Consider the following 26340-nt stretch of genomic DNA (forward strand, 5'->3'; position numbering starts at 1 on the left):
TTTTTTCTTTTTAATTTTGTGAAACGGCTGGAGAAATGTAATGTTACGGTTCCAAAGTTGCAGGAACCGATTTTGGAAAAATGGAGTACATCCAAAATATGGCTAGAGGCTCCTGAACGGCTTAAACCCATCTGCAATCGACTCAACGCGTTCAAATGAAGGTTTAAAGTTAATTTTAGCTTTCAGACTTCATTGGACGAAATTTTGTGGAAATTCGAAGTTTCAAAATCTGCTCAATGCTCCAGAACTGCTCAAAACGATTCGAAATCGCTTACAAACGATTTAGGGGTTCGAAAATAGGATCTATGCCATATACATATTAGATTTTCTGAGTCAATTTGGTGAAATTTTGATTTTTTGATTTTCGATTTTTTGATTTTTAAAAATTCACCAAAATTCGAAAAAATGAATTCGAGCATATTTTTGCATGTTCTTTTGATTTTGTTTTGTTCAATTCAAAAGCTTTTCTGGCAATTGGAATACCTTCCTGGTAAGTATAACTAAGTGAATAGAACAATTTTGAATTTTTAATGCCTCAAATTCAAATTGGATCAGAGCACTCCCCCTCTAGAAAAAAATCATTTGAAGTGAGCGTAGAGCATTAAAAATCAACACCGTAGAAAGCAAGTTGTTATTTTCACTTTTGGTTCAAATGTGCACTTAAGCTTCTGAAATTTCTGCTGGTGGGATGTTTTTTCGTGCTCTTTCAATCTGGCCCCGAAAAAAAAAGTTTCGAAATTCTGCATTAGTTTTTTCTAGATTTAAATTGTTCGTTGAAGTTTAATAAAAGCAAATTACGAGGTCCCCAATTTTTTGAAAATTTTCCAACTACTGCTTTGTGTTTGCAAAAAATTAAGAAACGAAAAATATTTTTCAAAATTCGCCTCTTTTTGGACCATTGACCTGGAAAGTCGCCCTATTCCGTTGCATGCTCAAGCTCTATTATGCTTTTCTTAGACTTTTCACAAAATTAAAAATTAACGATTCAAAAAATATTAACAAATCAACATTCACATTTAAATGCTTTATTGATGAAATACATACATGAAAACAGAATGAAAGAAAAATACAGAATTTAAAATTCTTATACAAAAAAAAAACACATCATCAAAACAAACAAAGCGTCTCCATACAGTGTGAAAATAAAATTTAAAAAAAAAATAAGAAAATAAATCAATTGAATCGCATTATAATGCTAAAGATTCGATCGGGTCTACGGTCCATTGTAGATAGATACAGCATAATTGACATGATTTTTCTATTACTATGTATATAAAGATGGTCATTTAGTTTGATATTAAAAAAATTAATCGGAAAAAATGAATTGATACTTAAATCACAATACAGGATTTTACAACTGGACAGGAAACAAATTTACGTATCAACGAACAATTTGCTTTTACAAAAAAGAAATTAAAATTGTAGACAAACATTTAGAAAAAAAAATGCTAATATATCGTAATTGACTTTCGAAAAAACAGAGAAGAAATAGGTACATAAATAATTATGGAAAAAAATCAACAATTAATAATGATACGAAGAGATAGTATTCGCTTAAACATATTGAAAAAAAAAAAAGAAAATAATAATAATAGTAACTTAAATCTAGCTTTGGTTTTTTTTTATAACGTGTAATATATCATACATATGTTGATTTTTTTAATTTTATTTATTTCAAAATTTTTAAAATCATAGGAAAGTTATGTATCGATTACGAAAAAAAAAGAAAAAAAGAAACAGAAACAAAAACAAAATAAACTATACAAACACGAAATGCGTTCCGGAATGATCAATAAGAGAGTGAAGATGAAGGAAGAAGAATAATCCAACTTGTTTCTTGGTGTAGTCTTTGAAAAATGGTGAATAGTTTGAGCATACGAGAAGCTTCGTGGATCGAAAAATAAACTATTCCGGAAGGCATTTTATTTCAATTAAAGTTCTTACAAAAAAAAAAAAAAATTCTACGTAATACGGTATGCGGTCCGTGATACATACAAAAATGTGTACTAGGAATAGAATGAAAAGAAGGGAAATGATAATTATTATACATCGTATAATTGTCGTAAAATTACGTAAACCTGTTTCATATCGGAGATCCTTCTGGTGTTGTCGTTTTATAATCTTTTAAAATCTCTCGTAATCTGAGGATTTCTTTGGAAGCAGCAGTCAGATCCGATTGAAATTGTAATTCTTTTTCTCGCAGTCTTTTTATTTCCCTTTGACAAGTCTGTAATATAGGTACGATAAATATTAAAAGGTTGATCATCGTGTCTGGATGATTTCCAGTCTGCTGAGAAAGTTTTCGGTACTTACGACATTCTGCCTGAGTAAGTCCAGCTTATCGCATTTCAGTCTCGTAACTTCTTGTTTCAAATTCTCAACTCTATTGTCATTATTGGAATCTACGCAAAGGCTGCATTGCTTGTTGGGCGTTTCAGCTGAGGACATGCTTTCGAGTCCGGTATCACTGTCGGCGTAGGTGACCGCGCCGTCTAAATCTACGCTATTCAACGACGAAGAATCGCTCTCAGATATGGTGGTCCTGGAATTTCCATAAGTTCTAAAGTGAAACAAATGTAGAATTAAACATGCAGCTGATATTGGGTGAATTCAAAAACTTATTTTTTATTAGAAATGATAATAAATTGAGCAAAAAAATATTGCAATTTCCATGTCAGAGTTTCAATGAACCATTCACGATTAATGCAATCCTGCTTGTCGATCGAATCATTCGTGAACGTATCGCATTCTTTGACATGGTCGCGAAGTGTTGAGCGTTAAAATTTGTGAAATTGCACTACACTTGGTATTTGCGAACTTACCTTTGAGCTGTATGTATAGGTTGCATATCCGGAGTGGAAACGGGAGACGGGGTGGAACTCTTTTTGCTACCAGAAGCGCTTTTGGGCAGCGTGAATGAACCCTGCGTGTAAAGCAAATGAGAAGCTAATTAGCATATTGAGCTCGAGTGCATTCAAAGAAGAAAATAAAATGGATGAAATGGTCATTTTTTGACGAATTGACTGGTGAAAAAATTCCCCCCTGTTTCTCTCGTCTTTGTACGAATCGGCTGATGAAGAATGTATTCAAGAGAAAAGTGATGGGAGAGCTGGAGATCAAAGCAGACCTATTAGTCCGGCATATGACAATAAGAGTAATTGCACCCCCCCCCCAACGATCCTCCGAGACAACTTTTTTCTTAAAGGGGACTTCCTAAGGAACATTTTAAAGCAAACTTGCCCCAAAAAAAGTTGACCTTACTTACAAAATGGCGGCCATTATGATTGACAGGTCAGCCGAAATCGCAGATTTTGCGTTTCAACATAGGACTTGCACGAATTTTTTCAAACTTTACAAAAGGTAGATCGAAAGATCATGCAAAAATTTATCATCTCTCAAAATTTCAAGTGCTAAAGTGCGTTTTTCGATTTTTGGTGAATTTTTGACAATCGAATTTAGGCCAAAAATGAGGGAAAAAATCAAAATTTTACCAAATTGACCAAGAAAGCTGAAATTTGGGATATACCCTATTTTCGACATGCCAAATCGATTGAAAACGGTTTCAACCCGTTTTGAGCAGTTCTGGAGCCTCCAGCAAATTTTTGAAACTCGAAATTCTCACAAAATTCCATCAAATTGGAGTTGTAAAGCTGAAATTTATTCTAAAAACTAATCTCAATACGCTACGAAGTACTGCAGGCAAATTTCAAGTCGTTTTGGAGCCTCCAGCGACTTTTTGAAAATTTCTAAAGCCTCCAGCAGATTTTTGAAACTCGAAATTCCCACAAAATTCCATCAAATTGGAGTTGTAATGCTAAAATTTATTCTAAAAACCAATTTCAATACGCTACGAAGTACTGCATGTGAATTTCAAGTCGTTTTTGAGCCTCCAGCGACTTCTTCCAAAACTCCTAAAGCCTCCAGCAGTTCTTTGAAACATTTAAATTATCACAAAATTTCATCAAATGGAGATGGAAAGCTGAAATTTATTCTACACTCCAATTTTAACACCCTCTGAAAACGACTTTAGCTGGGTTCAAGTTATTTTAGGGCCTACAGCGGCTTTTTTGAAAATTACTGGAGCGTCCAGTAGATTTTTGAAACTTGAAATTTCCCCAACATTAATTTATCAAATGCAGTTGGCAAGCTGAAATTTACTTCGCAGACTACATGGTGATTTCAAATGGTTTTAAGCTTCCAGCTACTTTTAGGAAATTTCAATTTTCCAAAACTTTCAAAAAGTTGCTGGAGGCTCCAAAACGACTTGAAATTCACCAGCAGTCAACTTCGTAGCGTATTGAAATTAGTTTGCAGAATGAATTTTGACTCTCCATCTTGGTTTGATGGGATTTTCGGGAAATTTCAAGTTTCAAAAATCTACTGGAGGCTCCAGTAATTTTCAAAAAAGTCATTGGAGACTCTAAGAAGTCGTTTTCAGAGGGTGTTAAAATTGGAGTGTAGAGTAAATTTCAGCTTTCCATCTCCATTTGATGAAATTTTGTGAAAATTTAAAGTTTCAAAAATCTGCTGGAGGCTTTAGAAATTTTCAGAAAGTCGCTGGAGGCTCCAAAACGACTTGAAATTTGCCTGCAGTACTTCGTAGCGTATTGAGATTAGTTTTTAGAATAAATTTCAGCTTTACAACTCCAATTTGATGGAATTTTGTGAGAATTTCGAGTTTCAAAAATTTGCTGGAGGCTCCATAACTGCTCAAAATGGGTTAAAACCGTTTCCAATCGATTTGGCATGTCTGAAATAGGGTATATCCCAATTTTTTCAGCTTTCTTGGTCAATTTGGTAAAATTTTGATTTTTTCCCTCATTTTTGGCCTGAATTGGATTTTCAAAAATTCACCAAAAATCGAAAAACGCACTTTAGCACTTAAAATTTTGACAGGTGATGAATTTTGCATGATCTTTCGATCTACCTTTGTAAAGTTTGAAAAAGTTTGTGCAAGTCCTATGTTAAAACGCAAAATCTACGATTTCGGCTGACCTGTCAATCAAAATGTCCGCCATTTTGTGAGTAAGGCCTACTTTTTTTTGGCAAGTTTGCTTTAAAATGTTCCTTAGGATGTCCCCTTAAAAAAAAAGTTGTCCCGGAGGATCAGCGGGGGGGGGGGGGGGGGTGCAATTACTCCTATTGTCATATGCCGGACTAGTACCTAATCTGTTTAGGAAAAAAAGATCCAGTTCCGGATGAAAGCTTGATCTGCGTCTATCTGAACAGCCTATCGAGATTTCCTAATTTGTCACCAATTCAATCGAAATTGAAAGACATGAAAAGTGAACGCATTGACCAAAATCTCGAAACTTGTTAATGATTAGAGCTCGGATTTTTATGCGCTTAAAAAATCATTTTATGCGCATAAAATATGCATTTATTTTGATCAAATTATGACAAAATATGCCCTTATTCCTCAAAACATGCACTTTTATGCAACATCAATATGGGTATCTATAGAAAGGATTTTTCATTTTAAAGGTGAAGAGAAGGCTAGAGAATTAAGAAAGTCAAAAAAAGGAGGTTAAAGTCTTCAATTTTATACTTTGAATAATCAATTTTAGGTCAACTGTAAATCAATTTTAAAAATCGTTTTTCAAGTTTTTTCAAGTTTTTCAATTTTTAATGAAAAATACTACCAAAAATGGATTTTTTGACCAAAATTTTCAAAATATGACTGAAAAATGGAAAAAATGGCCAAAATATGATGAATATGCGCTTAAAATATCTAAAATATGCATTTATATGCATTTATACCCAAAATATGCAAAATATGCGCTAACAAGTTGGGCTCATTTTACTCAAAATTGTATGATTCGCAAAAATCCATAGGATATGCGCGATCTTCTGTGAAGAATGAAAATATGACAAATCATAAAAATCCGAGCTCTATTAATGATCAACTGATACTCACGTAATGAACGGACGTATCTAAGGATGTGGAACTAATTTTCTTGTGACTGGAATTCAGAGCGTTGTTATTCGTCTCGTGAGCCTGATTGCTGATGTTCTGGTTGCGTACTTTGGCTATCAAGGCTTTTCGTACAGTTTCTATAAATCTGCTACCAGCGTTTGGATTTCCGCCGCCGGTTTCGTGTCGGCTTTTTTCAAAATCTGGCTCGTGACCGATGAATTCTTTCGTCTTATCGCGCAATTCGTCGCATAATGAATTCAGCAAAGAGGATCGTGTGCGAAGCTGTCGAATAATTTACAGAAAAACCAAATGATTGTAGGCGAAAAGTGATATTTAAAATAAGATTGCTCATAAATAGCTGACGCTTCTGTGGCGTACCTCTAAATTGGCGAATTTTTGAGCTTTGTAACACGCATTCTCGGCATTGATTAACTTGGTCAGCAGAAATTCCTTGAATTCTGGCCCATGTCGGAATATCGGTGGGTTGGGTAAAGTTGGACCGAAAAATGGAACGTCGTCTCGAGCTGTCACGTGTACTTTGTACCTGAAAAGTACAAATAAGATGTTGAGAAATAGGTACATTCGTTACTCGAATGAAGAATTGGGACTGAACTTACCTTGTATTTGGTGAGTTCGGATCTATCACTTGGACTACGATGAAGGCGTGTAGGAAATGCGAAGCGATCATATCTGGCGAAAAAGGCGTGTTTTCTTCTTGGAATACAATCGCCACGATATCATTTCCTGCGCAAAAAAGATACAAATTAGTCGAAGAAATGGAAAATGAGACCTCCGCACGTGCAAGTGTTGGAAAATTGCAGCTCGTATACTAACCTATGTGACGTTTCCTTTGAAGTTGTTGAGGATCGTTTTCGGTGTATGGTAACATGGTTGAGACGTGGAACATTATTTCTCGATCTTTAAACGTTTCGTAGACTGCTTCTTCGCCAGTTTGCCCAAACTGAGTGTCGAGACCACCTCGGTAACTGAAATCAGATTAATCGATTCAGTAAAAATGGATGTCAGAAATAAAAGCAAAGAACGACGTCGGCGAAAAGATGAAACGAAATCGTGATAGAAGAAAAATAATATCTACGTAATTCGAATCTGGCTTCTGAAGTTGAAATGTGACGCATGCTGCGTTTGCAATATTTATGAGAATTCAGAATAAATGAAAACATATTGGACGGTTTAGGGGAAGGGGGGAATGTAATTTAGCCGGATGTTCAATTTCTACATTAGCCTGCGAAATTTCCGATTTTTTTTTCAGAGTTTTTATCACTCATGTCTCCTGGAAATTTAAAATGAGCATCTTGTTCGTTCAAGAACTATAGAAGTACAAATGTACGTGTCTAGTCCAAGGTCCTAATACATATATTTTCAAAATGGACGTCTGTGTCTATTTTTTCGTCACCTTGTGCACACTTACACGAGTATTCTTCATTTCATTTGCATCTCATCGAAAGATGTAAAACAGATATATAAGTCTGTTGAACGACCAAAGAGACAATCGTGATGTTTTTCAAAAGTCTGGTCGAGTATTGTGATGAAAATTTGAACGCATTTATAACGAATGCACACGAAAAACGCCGCATCGCATCGCATCGAAACAATGACGTCAAACTCGGTATGTATTATCGAATTACATAACATAACACATATGTTCGCGTGCAGCGTTTTTATTTTCGTGACAAGTGCATCGTGTTATTGTCGTCGAAATCATTCATTCATGATACGTATTATCGTAGGTACAGGAATTACGATGTGCTTTGCCTTTTGGATGAGTTGAATTTGAATTTTTCCTCCTTCAAATTTTGGCAAAGGGTTGGCAAGAAATTTGTCAAGTGTTTTGTAGTTGAAAATTTGGGCTTCTCAGGTGAATTAATTCGATCATCTCGATAAGAGCTCGAGTTTCTTTGAATCTTGATGAAAATCTCAAACTTGATCAATTTTCAGTTACCTTCAGGCCAATTTTGCAGTTTTTTTACGATACTAGATGTGATTTTGGCCAAATTTTATTAGACTTGGCTGATGTTTGATCGATTTTATTGATAATGTTTTAAGATATTTGTTCATTATTCTGAGATAGTTTACGAATTTTCAGTAATTTTTAAACGTTTTTATGTCATTTTCACAAATTTTAATGTTAATTTATGAAGTTTTTCTAGATTTTTCAAAAATTTCATTTATTTTTTGATAATTTTTCAGCAATTTTTAGTGTTAATTTTGCCTGAAAGTTTTTTGTGATTAATGTCATTTTTGCAAAATTTCATTCATTTTTGATAATATTTGATCAATTTAATTTTTGGTAATTTTTTGCAATTGATTTCATTTTGGACGATTTTTCGATGTTAAATTTCAGTCATACTTAATCAACAATTTTCGTGACATTTTTCAAATTTTAACAATGCTTTAATAATTCACTTCTTTCTGATCGAAAAGCCTCATTTTACTGATGAATTTTTTCACTTTTTTATTCAGATTTTTAAATGCAAATTCTGAGCTCGATCTCGTACCATTTTAAGAACACCAATCGCAAGGGCTCTATGACCCTAAACTGCCCTAACATTAACATATCTTATCATATAAAATTACCAATTATCATCGCTTGTTCATATGTATTTGCGCATTTGAACTCACCCTTTATGATCCTTGAGTTGTATCTTTTTGCCTAATAAATTGAGAAACTGTTGGAAAGCCGGACTGGCGCGTTGATTGGAGAATAATTCTTCTTCGCTCGTTTGACCCAGTCTTTGGTATAAAACGCCGAACTTGAATTGCGATACTATTACATGCTCGTCGTAATCGGCGATCAATTGCGAAGCTTGCGGACATAATACTGGAGTAAGACCAGACACCGTTATCTGATCGTTTAGAAACTGTAAAGTAAAAAATTCGAATGTTAGAGCTCACATCTATCAGGTGCACGATTGGAGAATTGATGATGAAAGCGATAGCTAGGTATCGTAATGTTTGATTCGAAGACTAGATCGTCTTTCTCGAATAACAAACTACAGGTACAGGTACAAATACATATAATGTGATCGAGCGTAGAAAGAATATGCATCTCTGCGAGCTAGTACATATCTATTAAAAAAAGGAATTTACCAAGGGCTAAGTTTTTTTTATAAACCCTCCAGGAAAATTGCAACATTTTGGGTTGCAAAATATCAATTTACAAGTAGGTATGTATATCCAATTTTGCGATGTTTTTGATACAGTTTTATGACGAAAAAAGGGTATTTGAATGAATAACCAGAAGTGTGTGCGTTAAACATTGATACAAATCCTAAGAATAACACGTTTATGTGCATCGCTATTCGCTAGCCAATTCACTCGTTCAATAAGTGCATTTTTTCCCATTTGCTAAAATTCAGTACGCGCAGATTTTTATTTTTAACACGCCAACTGTATGGACGTTGCTCACGGACGACGTCGTCGAGTACTGTGTAATTATTTCGACTGCCTGGCAGGCGGCAGGGAGGAGGAGGTGATTATTCTCAAACGTACGAGTAGAGAAGATCGACTCTGGGAGGCATGGACATGAAAATGTGTACCAACCAAATGTCATACAGTTCAAAGAGGTCTTTGGTAATGGCATCGAGCCAGTCTTCTGTCCAAGAAATCGGACTCGTAGGATTTACGCGATATATAGAAAACGAATTCGTCGTATTTTTATAAAAAGGTATACGCGAGTTTCGCTGCAAAAGAGTAGCCAAGAATCGAGTATTTTTGTTTGTTTTTTTTTCCTTTTCTTTCACAAGACTACGCGGTTGTGCGTTGGTAGTTTGTAGTGTTAATGAGGGAGTGGTCCTCAAGTTTTTTGAAAAGTTGGTTCGATGGAGCAGGAGATTGTGTTTTAGAATTTGAACGTCAACGTCATCCATCTAACCAGAGAACTTTTTGAGATCACGATCTTCGATTTGAACGAAACCAAGCTAGATCGAAAGAGCATCTTCGGAAACCCTCATAATCAAAATTTCAGGGGCTCAAGTTTATATTTTGTAGATTTTTGGCGAATTTTTGAAAATTCAAACAATTGAAAAAGAATAACACTGTTTAAAGGAAAATTTCCAAACTTTTTCATGAAGTGTAATAGTCTGGCATATGGCAATAGGAGTAATTGCACCACCCCCCCCCCGCGCAGATCCTCCGGGACAACTTTTTTCTTAAAGGGGACATCCTAAGGAACATTTTAAAGCAAACTTGCCCAAAAAAAAGTTGGCCTTACTTACAAAATGGCGGCCATTTTGATTGACAGGTCAGCCGAAATCGCAGATTTTGCGTTTCAACATAGGACTTGCACGAAATTTTTCAAACTTTACAAAAGGTAGATCGAAAGATCATGCAAAAATTTATCATCTGTTGAAATTTCAAGTGCTAAAGTGGGTTTTTCGATTTTTTGGTGAATTTTTGAAAATCGAATTTAGGCCAAAAATGAGGGGAAAAAATCAAAATTTTACCAAATTGACCAAGAAAGCTGAAATTCGGGATGTACCCTATTTTCGACATGCTAAATCGATTGGAAACGGTTTCAACTCGTTTTGAGCAGTTCTGGAGCCTCCAGCAGATTTTTGAAACTCGAAATTCCCATCAAATTCCATCAAATTGGAGTTGTAAAGCTGAAATTTATTCTAAAAACTAATTTCAATACGCTACGAAGTACTGCAGGTGAATTTCAAGTCGTTTTGGAGCCTCCAGCGACTTTTTGAAAATTCCTTAAGCCTCCTGCAGATTTTTGAAACTTTAAATTTTCACAAGATTTCATCAAACTGAGATGGAGAGTCGAAATTTCATTCTGCAAAGTAATTTTAACACCCTCTGAAGACGACTTCAGATGGGTTCAAGTCATTTTAGAGCCTCCAGCGGCTTTTTGAAAGGTTGTATGGTGTTTTGTTGGAAAAGTGAAATTTCCTAAAAAAGTAGTTGGAAGCTTCAAACCCATTTGAAACCACCATGTAGTCTGCGAAGTAAATTTCAGCTTGCCAACTTCATTTGATAAATTAATGTTGGGGATATTTCAAGTTTTAAAAATCTACTGGAGCCTCCAGCAATTTTCATAAAAGTCGCTGGAGGCTCCAAAATGACTTGAACCCACCTGAAACCGTCTTCAGAGGGTGTTAAAATTGGAGTGTAGAGTAAATTTCAGCATTCCATCTCCATTAGATGAAATTTTGTGGGAATTTACAGTTTCAAAAATCTGCTGGAGGCTCCAGTAATTTTCAAAAAAGTTGCTGGAGGCTCTAAAATGACTTGAACCCATCTGAAGTCGTCTTCAGAGGGTGTTAAAATTACTTTGCAGAATGAAATTTCGACTCTCCATCTCAGTTTGGTGAAATTTTGTAAAGATTTAAAGTTTCAAAAATCTGCTGAAGGCTTCAGGAATTTTCAAAAAGTCGCTGGAGGATCTAAAACGACTTGAAATTCACCTGCAGTACTTCGTAGCGTATTGAAATTAGTTTTTAGAATAAATTTTAGCTTTACAACTCCAATTTGATGGAATTTTGTGGGAATTTGGAGATTCAAAAATCTGCTGGAGGCTCCAGAACTGCTCAAAACGGGTTGAACCCGTTTCCAATCGATTTGGCATGTCGAAAATAGGGTATATCCCAAATTTCAGCTTTCTTGGTCAATTTGGTAACATTTTGATTTTTTCCCTCATTTTTGGCCTAAATTCGATTTTCAAAAATCCACCTAAAATCGAAAAACATACTTTAGCACTTGAAATTTTGACAGGTGATAAATTTTTGCATGATCTTTCGAACTGCCTTTGTAAAGTTTGAAAATTTTCGTGCAAGTCCTATATTGAAACGCAAAATCTGCGATTTCGGCTGACCTGTCAATCAAAATGGCCGCCATTTTGTAAGTAAGGCCAATTTTTTCTGTGCAAGTTTGCTTTAAAATGTTCCTTAGGATGTTCCCTTTAAGAAAAAAGTTGTCTCGGTGGATCGACGGGGGGAGGGGTGCAATTACTCCTATTGTCATATGCCGGACTATGAAATTTCTCCAGCAAAGTGAACCAATGAGAGTAGTTCTTTCAATTCAACCCTCACACTTCAACAAGTACTAGGTTTTAGCCATTCTAGAGCCTCCAGTGATCTTTTAATTTTCTTCAGAATTTTCAAATCACTCTCGAAGGTTCAAAAATTGAGTGCTGAAGTTCAGTTATTATAGTTTTGAGTCATTCTGGAGTCTCCAATGATCTTTTAATTTTCCTCAGAAATTTAAAATCCCTCTCGAAGGTCCAAAAATTTGTGATCCTTCCAAAGTGATTGGGATTTTCTAGAAAAATTTGAAATTTTTGGTTTCAAAATTTTAAATTTTGAATTCCTATGTTTTTTCTTGAAATTTCAAACCACCTGTCGAAGCGAGAGACGTGTGAAGCGAAGGGAACGAAATTACGATATTTTGGTTCACCTGCTGCGTAGGGTATTACTCGCGAGATGCGTTATTGCCTGGCAGAGATCTTCTGCAGATGGTAGCCTTAAACTATAAATCGTGTAAAATTTTTCAATACTTACCCTAGCTATTTGATGAGGTGCCGTTGGTAAACACGTATTAGGGACTAGTTCGTGCATCGTACCAGTTTTCAGTCGTAATAACAACCTTGTATTTTCTTGCGATGCTATAGTTTCATTTCTCATACTTAATAAAATAGGTCCTACATTCTCGTCTTTGCCGACAAAATTACAGTGTTCCTGAAACGTGACGAAAAAAAAAACCAATGTAATTAATACGGCTATATATTTTACAATAAATATTTAAATACCTACGTAATACATAAAATACGTATCGTATTGCATAAAAATATACCTCATATGCCCATAATGAGTGGTGAAATGGTGCAGTGGGAAACTAAATTTCGTATGGTGGAAAAGGGATGTTGAACGAGATCAGTTCTTAGAGTGAAAAATGGCGGAAAAATCTCGACAAATTACATAATATGGATTCCAAGAGCCATACCTATCGAAGAGGTCAACTTATCGTGAGTAAATTTCTTTCGAGTTCCGAAACCACATATCTTCCATTGATTTTCAAATAATCGGTTTAGAAAAGATTTTTTGTTCGTGACCCAAGGTGAAAATACTCTCTTTGAGTTTCTTTAAAGTTCAAACTGTACGCAATGAATACCTAAGTTGAAATCAGTACAATCGTAACACGAAATCGACATCAAATGAGTGAGAGCATGGCCAGGAAATGAGCATGAGCAACACAAACACAAAATATCTATGGAAGGAAACAACAATAATAATGAGTATGCGAGTCGAGTTGATTATTATACGAGTATGAAAAGATGCCGCAGCTCAGCTGCGTTTATTAGCCATAATTTCGCATATTATACGATATACGCGCCCGGTAAATGTAGGTAGGTAAGGTAAATCATTTCATGAAACGTGCAAAAACACAACGTACTGTATAAATAAAGGAAACTCGCCCAGTAGTACGCGGATTTAATTTCAAGGTTTCGTCACCTGCACCTTGTCCCCTCTGGCGTACATCTTTGTCGTTGAATTACACGTACCTATACGAGAGATGAAATCGCTTAATAAGTTGTCATCGTATATAGTGTGTACTCGTACTTGTACTTACAACGTAATGTATTCTTCGTATTGTATTCCGTTGTTATTATTGTTATTATTATTCGTGTGCTTATCTGCGCGAATCGCGAAGGAAGGAACGGTTCCGGTTGAGATTGAAGATCCTCATCGTCATCAGCCGCATAGGCATATTTATAAGATTCGCACGTCATGTCATAACCGACAAACAAGTGCACAAAGTACATAATCGTGTGTAATGGGTACAGGGACAGGGATAAAGAATAAAGATAAACGTCAAAGTTGCCCTTTTCATAGTCATACCGACGACCTGACCTGAGACATGATGACGTTGAAAATTTCAAGAGAGAGTTGACGAAAATATGCAGCTTGAATGGCGACGACGAACGCTTCACTAATTGCATGCACAAAATATCAATGCGTTGGCGTCGAGGAAATTCTTCTCGATCGTGTGTTCGTCGTGATTTGAATGCAAGATTTACTATGAACCATTTGAATAAAATTGAAAGTTTTCTATCTTTTTATTACGTTTTCGTCGAAATCGTGTCATTTTTACTCGTACAAGAGTTTGGTTCAAAGTAGGTCTCGTTTATATTTTTGAGAAAATACGTACTCAAAAGGGGACTATCTGTACAGGTAGGAATTTTTTTGAACCGGAGAAAGTTAAATCAATAGAGCATGCAAAAATATATCATCAGTCAAAATTTCTGGATTTTTGGTGAATTTTGAATCAAAAATTTCACCAAACTCACTCGGAAAAATGAAATTTGGTGTTTGTTTTTTAACCCCCCCCCCCTTCCCTCCAAAATTGTTGAGAAACGGTTCCGAACCGTTTTGATGTGTTCTGCAGTCTTCAGCAGATTTTTCACGAAATTTCATTCAATTTCAAAGCGTTACGAATTTTATTTTTCCTGCAGATTTGATGATTTTTCTTTTGAAATTTTCTTTGGGTTTTCCCAATTTTAACAAGCATTATACTTATTATTTTCGAATTTCTCGATGGTTATTAGTGGATTTTTTTCAGTTTTGATCGATTTTTTACATCTTGAATTTCGGTGATTTTTTCCAAAATAAGTTTTTCATAATTTTGTTCTGAATTTTGACGATTTTTTTCGTCTGAATTTTTGCTGAATTTTATCACCTCGAGATCTCGTGATTTTTTTCTTTAAAATTTTCCCTTCAGCTTATATGGTTTTATATTGCCCAAATTTTAATTGCGATTTCTCCTTATTTTTTTGTTTGATGTGATTTTTCTTTTTCACCGATTTCTCCAGTTTTGACAAACTTTTCAACTTTGAATTTTCACGATTTTATAGTTTTGTTCTAAATTATAGTCATTTTTTGCCTTAATTTTGACTAAATTTTTTTTATTTTAATAGTTTTTTTTCTGTTTTGTGCTTTAAAAAAACTATTAATCTTTTGCTTAGATTTATGTGGAATTGGTTGTAAATTTTCTTCAAATTCAAATTATTTTTTCTATCATGAATCGTCTTGAAATTTTACGATGATTTTTCTCAAAATTTTTTAGATTTTTTTCCGAATTTACACTTTTAATTCTCGTGAGTTCTCTGATCTGAATTTTTAGTGATTTTTTTTTGTATTTTCATAATTTTGAATTTTATTGATTCGTTTTTCTGTCCAAATTTTTGTTCTTAATTTCGACGAAACCTTTTTTCTTAAATCTTCGTGATTTTGATAAAATTTTATTAATTTTTTTTGTCTTCAATTTTTGTGAAATTCTCCTTTTTACAGATTTCTTGGAGGTTTTTGAGGTTTTTTCTTGGGACTTCGAGACTTGATGGTGTTATTTCGAATTTTTTGGGGGCTTTCTTGAGTTTTTTTTTACAAGCTCTCTCGCTCAGTTCAAAACTTAATCTGCCAGTTGGGTTACCTCTCTTGTGAGAACCGCAGTTTCAGATTTTGTATCAAATAGTGTCTCCCTGATCAGTGATCTCAATATTGCTGTCTATCTCAAGCAAAATAAGGTCCTATAAGTGCGTAACTCTGAACTGCCTAGCCCATGACACACGCTTCAAGCATCTGCGAAATTCACTTTCCTGTTCGCGTATGTTTTACATTTACACTGTAATGGTAATCGCAATTAACCAAATACTCGATCCCCATGTGATGATGAGACGAGCGGATCAGAAACCGGTATTTTTTATCATTACACTTGAAGCTGAACGTGAATGATAATCTCACCGCGCCCAGACATTTATAACGAAATGGGAAAGCAGCACCGCGAAGCGAGGGAAGGATGCTTTTAACGTATTTTTCTGTTTACTAAATGTAACGATTTCCATCTTCAGCAAGTACACCGGAAGGTGTACCTCCTCTTGGGGAAATGACGTGTCTTTTTGTACCTTAATTCATGCGGTCGCTATAGAGTTTTTTTTTTATTTACTCGAACTGTCAGTAATAATATAAGTACGTGGATTTGAGTAGAATAGGTTTAACCCCCCCCCCCTCCGCAAAAAGTACTTCAGTTTTGAAGATATGTAACGGATCTTGGTGAGGTGCTAGCCTGAAAGTCTTCAATCTGTCATCATGAAAATAATTCAAAAGTCTCGAATTTGAATCATACGAGTCAGAAAAATCATGAATTTTATTCGATTATTTTTTAATGAGATGACAAAAGCACTTGAAGAGTGCTATTCCAAAACTCGCTTTGTCCATTTTCACAATTTTTCAGGAAAGAGGAAAAACAGATTCCCTTCAAACGGGTAAATTGGCTCTTTAGGCGAGTTTAGCACTTTATTTGGGTGGATTTATGAAGTAGGAGTGTAGGTATACACTTCATCCACTAAATACTGCTGAAGAAAATTTCAATAAAAATGGACAAAGCGCGTTTTGGAACATTATTTTTTTTTTAATTTTTAGTGAATTGGCAATTTAGGTGAGTTTAACACCTCATTTTGGTAAGTTGATGATGTAGGAATGTGAGTTAATACTTCATCTACCAGATACCGCTGAAAAACGCACTTTGATAAAAATGGACAAAGCGAGTTTTGGAATAGCACTCTTCACTTAATTTCTTCATTCCTGCATTTTTTATCGATCGAGTAAAATTTTCATCATTTACTCGCCTGCTAAAGCAAATTCTAGACAATTTTTTTTTTCGATTTTCTCAACTTCCCGATGTACCTACCAGAACTCCAGAAGTGTAATTTTGGGTAATGAGAAAGGCTAGAAAATTTCATAAATAATAATCTACTCGACTCGGTTTTTTACCCGGCGAATTAATCTTGAGAGACAAAATTTCCGAGTTGGCGAAAAATTTTTCTCGTTATTTGAAAAGTTTTCAGTTACGTTTTCAAAGAAATCGTCGGCGTAGAAGAAAGAAAAGAGATAATTACCCACATTTCGCTCGCCTTCATCATCGTACCATTATCGTGTTACTTTTTTTGTGCCATTCCATGTTCTGCGCCTATCTACGTTGAAAAATTTTCATTTTTTCCCTGAATTTTGAAACGTTGTCGTTTCATTTCAAAAAAATATGAAAGGGCAATTTGGAAAACTACCCATTGGTATTAGCAGATCGCGCGTAACACGTACCAAAGAGAATGGCAGAAGAAGAGCCGAGGAAAAGAAGCACGCAGCGCGATTTAACGAGCTGTCATCGGGTGTAATGAATTTTCAGGCAGATAGCAGAAAAAATCAAATACTCGACTGGAACACGTCGTCTTTAACAATTTAGCCTGCTACAGTGTGTTCCAGAACGCTGTGTTGGAAATTGGAATAACTTTTAACCGAGTGAGGTAATATTTCTGGCAGAATACAAAATATGTACTTGGTATACGTACCTATGTGTGGTTTGAAAAAATGAATCTCAACTTCTTTCGCAGTTCGTTCTATCTAGGCTGTCTCTTTCTCTCTCTCTGTAGTAGTACAGACCCAATTTTTATATGATTTCAAAACGAAACCTGCAATTTTGGCTGACATTGATAAACATACACAACGTATAACTTTGTTGGAATGACTTCTCACGATCTCCATTGACGTCGATGAGTTGAAGGTTATACGAGTATTTAAACTAGACCAAACTTCAGGAATTCATTGTACGAAAACGCGGACGTATTTAGTTTATTCAGATGTTTTAACGGGTGTCCTAGTTGAAATACGCACGAAACCGTCATTCAGTCAGCTCGTGAATGAACTCGCCAAGACTCATTTTGAAAAACTTCACAAGGAACTCGTGGGTTTGTGTTTTGTTTCCATTTTCACCTACTTATAATGGTGCTCGATTTTGTCAGATGTCTTGTATACAGCGAGAATCCACCCACCGTCGTTTGAAAATTTGACGGTTTATTCGAGATGAAATTATTATCGAACCAGATCTGGACATTCGCTGAATCCAGTTTTGGATTGGACCATATCAGATCAGATCGAAGTTTTGAACGGATTTTGATATGATCGAATCTACATAGCAGGGGAAGCCAGATTTGATCTAATCGTTCCCTGGAAAATCTGATCTGATGAGTCTACACTACACATTTCGTAGATCCAGAGGCGTGCCGAACGAGGGGGGTCACCCTCTCACTCCAGACAGAAAAATTTTGGCGAAAAGTTGGGAATTTTGGGAAAAATTGGGTGAGTTGGAAAAAAATGGGAAAGTTGGGAAGAAATTTGTAATACCTATTCTGGCTAGATTTCTGCTAGATTTCAGTATTTCAACTTCTGTAATTCATCCGCTAACTTTTAATCGCGTCACTGCTCGGTTCAACTACTCACGCTTTCAAAATTCATTAAGCGTTGTAAATTTAAAATCAAACACTTACCCGTGGTTTTCTAGTCAATTAATAAACAGTAAAATTTTATAGCTGTGAGCTCTTCAATTCCCACAGCCACCCCCGATTCATACTATAATTCAATTCTCATAAATGTCAATTTTTGAAACTTTTATGGCTCCAGGCTCATGTTTTGTTACGTTAATGCTAAATCCGAGTATGTCCATCCAAAAAAATATTGTCTTTTTGCGTCACTGATAAGACTCTGGGATGCCCTGAATTGAAAAATTTGCATCCGAGTGTAGTCAAAGTGCACCACAAAAGATGCATGAAGCTGGCCAATGTTCAATCAGAACTTAACGAACCCTTCCAAACATATACGAACCTTATCAATGATGTGTAAAATCATACTTTTTTTGTTTGGACATACTCGGATTTGGCGTTAAGGTAATAGTTTTTACCCTAGCACTCGCGACCATTTCAATATGATAAAAACCTAAATTTGAATACGTTAATATTTTCTCATACCAAAAAGTTGACACTTGTAACAATTTGTACAAGAGCTAATGAGCTCCAAGTACTTTTTAAACCCCTTTAAAATGAACCACAAGTACATTCAGAATATTGATATGACATTTACAACTTTTTTATCACTTACTAATTATTTAGAATTGTAACCCTTTCTCGTTTGTTGCACGCACACACCCTCCAAATTGCAATTTTAGATGTTATGTCACCCGCATTTCAAAATTGCGTATCCTTTTTGATCCTTTCCCAAAATAAATTTAAATCAAACTATCTTACCAATTTGCTCAATTCGAAGCCCTCCCTCTCAAAACAACCCAAAATTTTATTATAAATAGAATTAGGGTGAGTTTACAAATCCTCAGTTGTTTTTTGGACTTCCAAATAGATACTTTGAGTTCTGTTTTACAGTTCATTTCTCGACTACCAACTTTGTGTTTTTAAAAGTTCGTTGCTGAATTTTGTCATTTTCGAGTTCACGATTTTATTTATTTTGTTCACTAATTTTCAAGTATGGTTTTTTTGGAGATTTTCTGAATTTATTCGCGAATCAATTTATTGGTCAATTATTTTTACTCTCAAGTCAATAAACGTTTTTTATCTTGCATTTTATATTTTTCTGTGATACCATTCGAGAATTTCAATTTTGGTTCTCGAATCCGTTTCACAGCACTAGAGATTTCCTGTCTATTTTTACTAGTTCAATTTATTCAACTTGATTGGTAAGTCTCCTTCTGGAGTTTTATTCATTTATTCATTTATTTAAGGTGAACCGGGGGAAGTCAGAATTCGGGGTAAGTTAGAAAACTTGCTCTAGCGCCTAGAGGTTCATATCTGGCGAAGTGCCATTGAACTTGGGGGTACTACCCTTACTTCATCACGGCATAAAAATTTTCACGATTCAGTTTCATTTCAGATGTCTTTGGTTCAATTGTATTTTGTTGTTGTTTTGAACTTGTTTTGAATTTGTTCTAAAATACAGACTTTCTATTTCTTAGTTTTTTGCATATAGCGGACAAACTGTGCATCCTAGTGAAAATCTGATGAGAGTAATCTCATAGAGAATTAAATTCTCTACAATTTTGTTTCTATGCAATTTTTCTAAGACACTCCGTTTGTGATCTACGCCTCTGCAAAGTTTAGCCTGTTCTCACTTCCCCCAAAGTCAGAACAGTTTATATTTTATTCCACTGAGAGAAAGCTACTGTGTCAATCGTGCTCAAATTTTCACCATAGGTTAAGAACCCTTATGGGAACCTACATAATACATTTATTTGATCCATATTGGTTCATTAGAAGGGGAGTAACAGTTGGTCAAAGTGGAAATTGCGAAAAATCATTCTGACTTGCCCGGGTGCACCTTAGTTGAATTTTAGTTTATTTTTCCTTACTTCGCCTAAACTTAATTTCAAATTTTTGTATTTGTGTAAATAATAATTTAAACATTTTCTAAATTGAACCGTAAATTTAGATTTTTACTATTTTTTTTATCCAAAATTTTGTAAATTTCTATCTTGAATTCATGAAATTAAATTTTGAAAACTTAAATTTTCGAATTTTACTTAATTAAAACTTGAGGAATATAGCAAATTGTTAATTGGCAGGAAAATACTGAAGTGGGGGGGGGGGGTCAGGGTAAAAATTGAGAAAATTTCAATTTCACCCCCTCCTCCCACGACACATCACAGAATCTAATCACATTCTGGCAAAAAGTGAGCCTCGAGACGAATTCCCATCACCAGATGGTAATTGGGATTCCTCAAAGATTCACGAGACTCTAGATTCCATTTCGAATACTTTCAAAATCGCTCGTTTATCGATCATTTTGTCACGTTCAAGATTCAGCGCAGTAAAAAAGCCATCGACTCCGTATCGTGGTGGAGGAAAATTGGCTCGGTGAATTAAAATGACATCACACACGACATTTTCCTTACGAACCTGACGCTTTTACGAGTGTTTTTCGATTACGTTAGCTTTTTCATTGTTCGCGTGTAATTTCTTGCGACACTGTTCGATTAGCTCCGCCATCGCCAGCCTGCCTCTTCAGTCTCGAGAGCCGAAGACCGCGGAGAAGTATGCATCGCGCAGCTCTTTTAATTACGTGTAGGTACGAACTTTCTCATCGTTTTCGACGCGAAGAACAAAGTTTTTAATGTTTATAGGTACGATAGTATGTCTATGTGTATTGTATATGCTCGCAAAGCGGCTGTTGGAGGCGAAGCTGCTCGCTGCCAGCACCTCTACCGCCGCCGTCACCTTAACCGCAGCACAACGTGATGGCAAAAGTCTTTAGTCATTTGTCGTGAGATTTCTCTGTACCGTACGCCAAGTCAAGATACGTATACTTTCAAAGATGAGAAAATCCCACGCGCTTTTTTTTTTAATTCCATTGTTTTTCTCTCTCGGCTGATGAGAACGCATCAACGTTATTTGAATATTTCGAAAACGAACCTCCGCTAACCTACCCCCCTCACTAGTACTATATTCGCCCAGCATTTTTCTCTCGACTGTCTTCTTCTAATGTCTAATTTTTCTCTTGTAATCCCGGGACAACTGTATTATGTTTTACTATTATATGTATACATGCACACACTTGGCTGCGAAGTTCAGATTTTCCAGATTAAAATGCTCATCAGTTTTACGTGTAGGTTGCTTATTGTGTTGTTGTGCACCGTGCTGCGTCTCTATCTAAATTAGATACATTACATGTATACGGCTCGGCCCAAGTAGGCCTATACCTCTATAGCGCCTGCTGCCTACTCGTTTAGTGAGTGGTCACCCTGCCTCACTTCGTACTGCTTTTGCTTGTCTTATTCGTAGCCTTATACCGTTGTCTGCTCTTTTTCACGTGTATGATGAACTTGAGCAGAAACACAGACAGCAATCTATGCGTATGCGAAGCACGTTCTTATGATCGTTTGTTTATTTCGCTTCGCTTTGCATATTGCGTCTGTTTCTTTCTGTATGACTCGTTTTTCGTGCCGTCGACTTATCTTTGTTGTGATGGGGGTTCTCTTCGCCTGATGTAGAGTTGTGAAAGGGTGTTTGGGTGTCGTGAAATTCAACGTTCACCCTGCGATTTGGGACATTATTCGATCTCAAAACACCCTCTCGAGATGAAAAGGTAATTCTAATTGTAAGACCTCCCAAAGTAGGAGGTAGATCTACGTATTCTTCTACTTGTCAATCGAACAAAGTTTTGTGAAAATTGTTTGAAAATTTGTTGAAATTTCATAAAAATAGTTGAAATTTACTGAAAATTAACGAAACTCTCGAAAATTGAGCCAAAATGTCGTATGTATAAATGCTCAAATATTAGAAAAATGTTGTTGAAAATTACGAAAAATTAAGCAGATATTTGCAAAATGGAATGAAATATTGTGAAAAAATCACACTAAATGTGGGAATTTTTTTTCGAAAAAAATTGCTTTGAAACATTCATCTGGCGATTGTTTTTTGTGGAAATTTCACAATTTTTGGACCATTCAGGCATGAAATCCACTACGTATTTAATTTTTTTAGTGACTTTAGTGACTGAAAAATAGCAAAAAAGTGACCAAAATTTTGAGAAATGAGAGCAAATTAAATATTACGTTAGTCGGGAAACCCGCATAAGGATGTATTGCACACCCCCCCCCCCCCGCCGGTTGATCCTCCGGCACAACTTTTTTCTTTGAAAATCAAATTCAGGCCAAAAATAATGGAAAATATCAAAATTTTACCAAATTGACCAAGAAACCTGAAATTTGGGATATACCCTATTTTCGACATGCCAAATCGATTGGAAACTGTTTCAACCCGTTTTGAGCAGTTCTGGAGCCTCCAGCAGATTTTTGAAACCCAAAATTCTCACAAAATTCCATCAAATGGAGTTGGAAAGCCGAAACTCATTCTGCAAAAGTGCAAACTAATTTTGATACGCCACAAAGTCGACTGCAGGCGGATTTCAAGTCGTTTTGGAGCCTCCAGCGACTTTTTAAAAATTACTGGAGCCTTCAGTAGATTTTTGAAACTTGAAATTTCCCAACATTTCATTAAATGGAGATGGAAAGCCAAAATTCATTCTGCAAATTAATTTCAATACGCTACGAAGTCGACTGCTGCCTCCAGCGACTTTTTGAAAAGTTGTATGGCGTTTTTTGGAAAATTGAAATTTCCAAAAAAGTAACTGGAAGCTTCAAAACCATTTGAAATTTCTCAAACTGCATTTATTTTCAAAAAGTCGCTGGAGGCTCCAAAACTACTTGAAATCCACCTGCAGTCGACATCGTGGCGTATCAAAATTATTTTGCAGAATGAATTTCGGTTTTCCATCTCCATTTTTATTAAAATTTTGGGAAATTTCGAGTTTCAAAAATCTGCTGGAGGCTCCAGAACTGCTCAAAACGGGTTGAAACAGTTTCCAATCGATTTGGCGTTTCGAAAATCGAGTATATCCCTAATTTCAGCTACCTTGGTCAATTTGGTAAAATTTTGATTTTTTTCCCTCATTTTTAGCCTGAATTTGATTTTCAAAAATTCACCAAAAATCGAAAAAGGCACTTGAGCACTTGAAATTCTGACCGATGATGAATTTTTACCTGATCTTTCGATCTACCTTTGTACGGTTTAGAAAGTATCGGCTCTATACAATCACATCGTCTTACATTTTTAATGTTGAACAGTTGATTTTTAATTTTTTTTTTTTATGATGATTCTGAAGGGTTTTTATGAAAAATATTGATCATTTCCTAAAATTTTGCACTTTTTCTTTTTTACACAACTAATCTTTTTTTTGGGGGGGGGGGGGCATTTTCGCCGAAATAGTGACAAAAGTGTATTGCAAGTGAAATTAGTGACCAAGTCAGTTTTCAAGTGACCGAATTTCATGCCTGACCATTGATTTCCTCCGGAGATGAAAAATATTAAATTTTCAGCACATACAGTCACATGATACGGGTTGAGGTTGGGGTTGAGGTTGAGGTGAGAGAGGAGGAAAAAAGATCTCGGAGAAGAATATCTTCAAAAAATTCGCGTGCTTGAAATAATTTCAAAAACCTGTTGAAACCTTGAAGATTTGATTTTTTTTGGAGGGGGGGGGGGACTACGAGTATGATATGAAATTTCATGAAAATGCGAAAAAATTACAAAAAAAAATCCATCAAAAAAGTAGGTACAAATTTTTGAATTTTTAGTGACAACCAAACAAATTTTAAACGTCATTATTTCAGCATCTCTAAAATACATTGAAAAAAGGAGAAAATTGTCGGGTCAAATATTATTCCTCCTCCCCCTCCCCCCCCCCCCCCGATAAAGAACTCGTAAAGTGTTTGAAAAATGTCCCACCAAAAGTCCTGCTTTTTCATTTCCAAATTTTGTTAGACACCTTGCTCAAAACTTCCACCTTTTTTTCTTTTGGTTTTACTCGAATTCTGGCTGAGGAAGAATGAGAGCACCTTTCGGTTAGAAATTTCGTACTCGAGTATAAAAATAGCTTCTCTTTCTGACAAACTTCTCTACATTCCTGCAGCTTTTTCAGAATTTCATCTGTAAGTTGATTCCTCAAACATCATTGCCTCATTCCATTTTTTCATTTCATAATTCAATTTGATGAGTTGATATGAACAATTTTTTTGGTTCATTTTCAAGGTTCGCTGGTTAGCTTTTTCTAAATACATAATTCATTAATTGGCTTCACTAGAGCTAAATTGATGACACATTCAAAAAAATTAAAAAAACAGTCTTGAATCCATTTTGAGATAGAGGAGAGAGGTAAATTTAAGTGTATTTTGTTAATAGGAAGGGATGTTTTGCCACTCGAATTATAACCTATTCAAAGTTGTAATTTTCTCTAGTTTTTGACAAAAAAAAAAAAAAAAAAATGATGGAAAACGTTGAAATAAATAGCATTTTCATGTCCTTGCACATCGGAGTTTATTTTAAAATTTGTATGGCGTAGGTTTGTGATCAGCTTTTTCTTTGCGGACGACATGCGTCATAGCTCACCGCCAAGCCACGTAAAACGTTGCTGGTGTATGAAATATTGCTAATAGCTGCGGAAAAAGCAACTTTTCCAAACTTTTTCTCCAACTTTGTGAAAGTTGATCCAGCAGTAGTTAATACGCTTCTGCTAATGTACTTGAAAAGTATTCGGCGCTCGTTGTAATTAAGCAACCGGCTACATTTCCTTTCGTCGGTAGATAACTCGCGGAAATTTTAATGTCAATTTGATACTTATGGTCATTTACGATGGCCCAAGTTGACCAACGAACGATAGTCTCTGTATGTAGGTCCATGTAAAACTAGGTTTTAGGTACATCGATTCTTATTTCCTCTTCTATTCGTAAGTACGTATTAAGCTCGAAACCAAATGATGCGATACGATCACGATGTAAATACACAGTAATACCCTACTAATGTATGTACTACGAACGAACATGAAAACAATGAGGAATGATAACCATCTCTGAGAGCGTCCAAGAAAGATTCTTCCAACTGTTTAGTTTAGGCACATTATTCACGTACTCGTAGATATACGGCTAGATGTAGATATCCGCAAATGGTGCGATTCTCGACGACGATGAAGACGTGGCGTGGTCCGATTCCCGCTACGCGCGAATTACGACGCCGATACCGCAATTTTCTTGAGAACCGCCATCATCAAGTACACTCGTATATAATTACAATAATGAAAAATAATAATCTTGAAACTTCAAAGAAGGGCTGAGTACTGTGCCAGAGTACAATGAAAAACAAAACATTTTACGCTCGGATGAGCTCGCCTTGGCTGCGTCAGCGTGGAAAAGGAAAGGTTCCACATGCTCGAGTACAACGCCGCAGCGTCCGTGAATGTGAATTTACCTAGATTGAAGTAGTAAAGTCACCTAGTATACGAGTAGTCTATACAATCTACATTTCCATTTTATCGCATAGGCATAGTATGAAGTACTTCCGAACTAGCGTTAAACAAGAATGAAAATATTTTCACGGTCAAAAGTCCAACTTGGAAGGTTATTCGCATCGTTACTGACCGGTGACCGGTCGGTCGTTTCGTTCCAGGCGTACCGTATCATTTGGTTGCTTTTCTCGACTAGGAAAAAAAAACTTTCTTCCGTTCAACAACAGTATTATGTATAGTGTGTTTGGAGGAATAGATGTTTGAATATGTACACACAAGTATTAGGATGATGGAAATTTGTGATGTGTGTGCTGTGAAAAAATTCCTGTTGTTGCTATAAATTCAGATTTGGGAAGATATGTGGGATAGGGTGGATTGCCCTCCTCCCTCTAAGAAAAGGGATCCGATTTTGACCAAATTCTGCAGAGACCTTTATTGTGAGTTGACAGTTATTCAGAAAAATGTGCCTTTGGAGGCGAGACATGGGTCCTCAAAAAAAGGTTTAATCTAAAAATTGGCAAGAAAAGTTTGACTTTGAAATTTTTTTTGAGTGTGTGTGGGGAGGGTGGGGGTCATGTGAAGAGCTTTCTGAAAATTTGGTTGAAAAAAGTAGTGATTTTTTTCAAAAAAAAGTTTGTTAGATACCATAATTCAATTTATGGCAATTTTCAGTTTTTGGTGGGAGGGAAGGGGGGGGGTCAGTTTGATAAATTTTACTACATCGTCTGCAGTTTTGTC

The 26340-nt window shown here is 35.7% G+C and overlaps 1 protein-coding gene across 7 annotated transcripts in view; it reads right to left on the reverse strand.

The window, feature by feature from the left end:
* Positions 1-1009: 1009 nt before the first annotated feature.
* The window catches only part of RapGAP1 (Rap GTPase activating protein 1), a 264659-nt gene continuing 239328 nt past the window's right edge, over positions 1010-26340 (reverse strand). For 6 of the 7 annotated variants that reach the window (XM_065361097.1, XM_065361099.1, XM_065361103.1 and 3 more), the window contains 9 exons: positions 12439-12615; positions 8558-8796; positions 6752-6903; positions 6535-6661; positions 6296-6461; positions 5918-6199; positions 2823-2923; positions 2314-2560; positions 1010-2227 (listed from right to left, as the gene is read on the reverse strand). In XM_065361097.1, the coding sequence (XP_065217169.1) occupies positions 2084-2227; positions 2314-2560; positions 2823-2923; positions 5918-6199; positions 6296-6461; positions 6535-6661; positions 6752-6903; positions 8558-8796; positions 12439-12615 (1635 nt within the window). In that variant the 3' untranslated portion in view covers positions 1010-2083. The remainder of the gene's footprint in view (positions 2228-2313; positions 2561-2822; positions 2924-5917; positions 6200-6295; positions 6462-6534; positions 6662-6751; positions 6904-8557; positions 8797-12438; positions 12616-26340) is intronic. The other variant, XM_065361098.1, reaches the window with a different exon arrangement.

Source organism: Planococcus citri, chromosome 4, assembly GCF_950023065.1.
Source record: "Planococcus citri chromosome 4, ihPlaCitr1.1, whole genome shotgun sequence".
NCBI lineage: Eukaryota > Metazoa > Arthropoda > Insecta > Hemiptera > Pseudococcidae > Planococcus > Planococcus citri.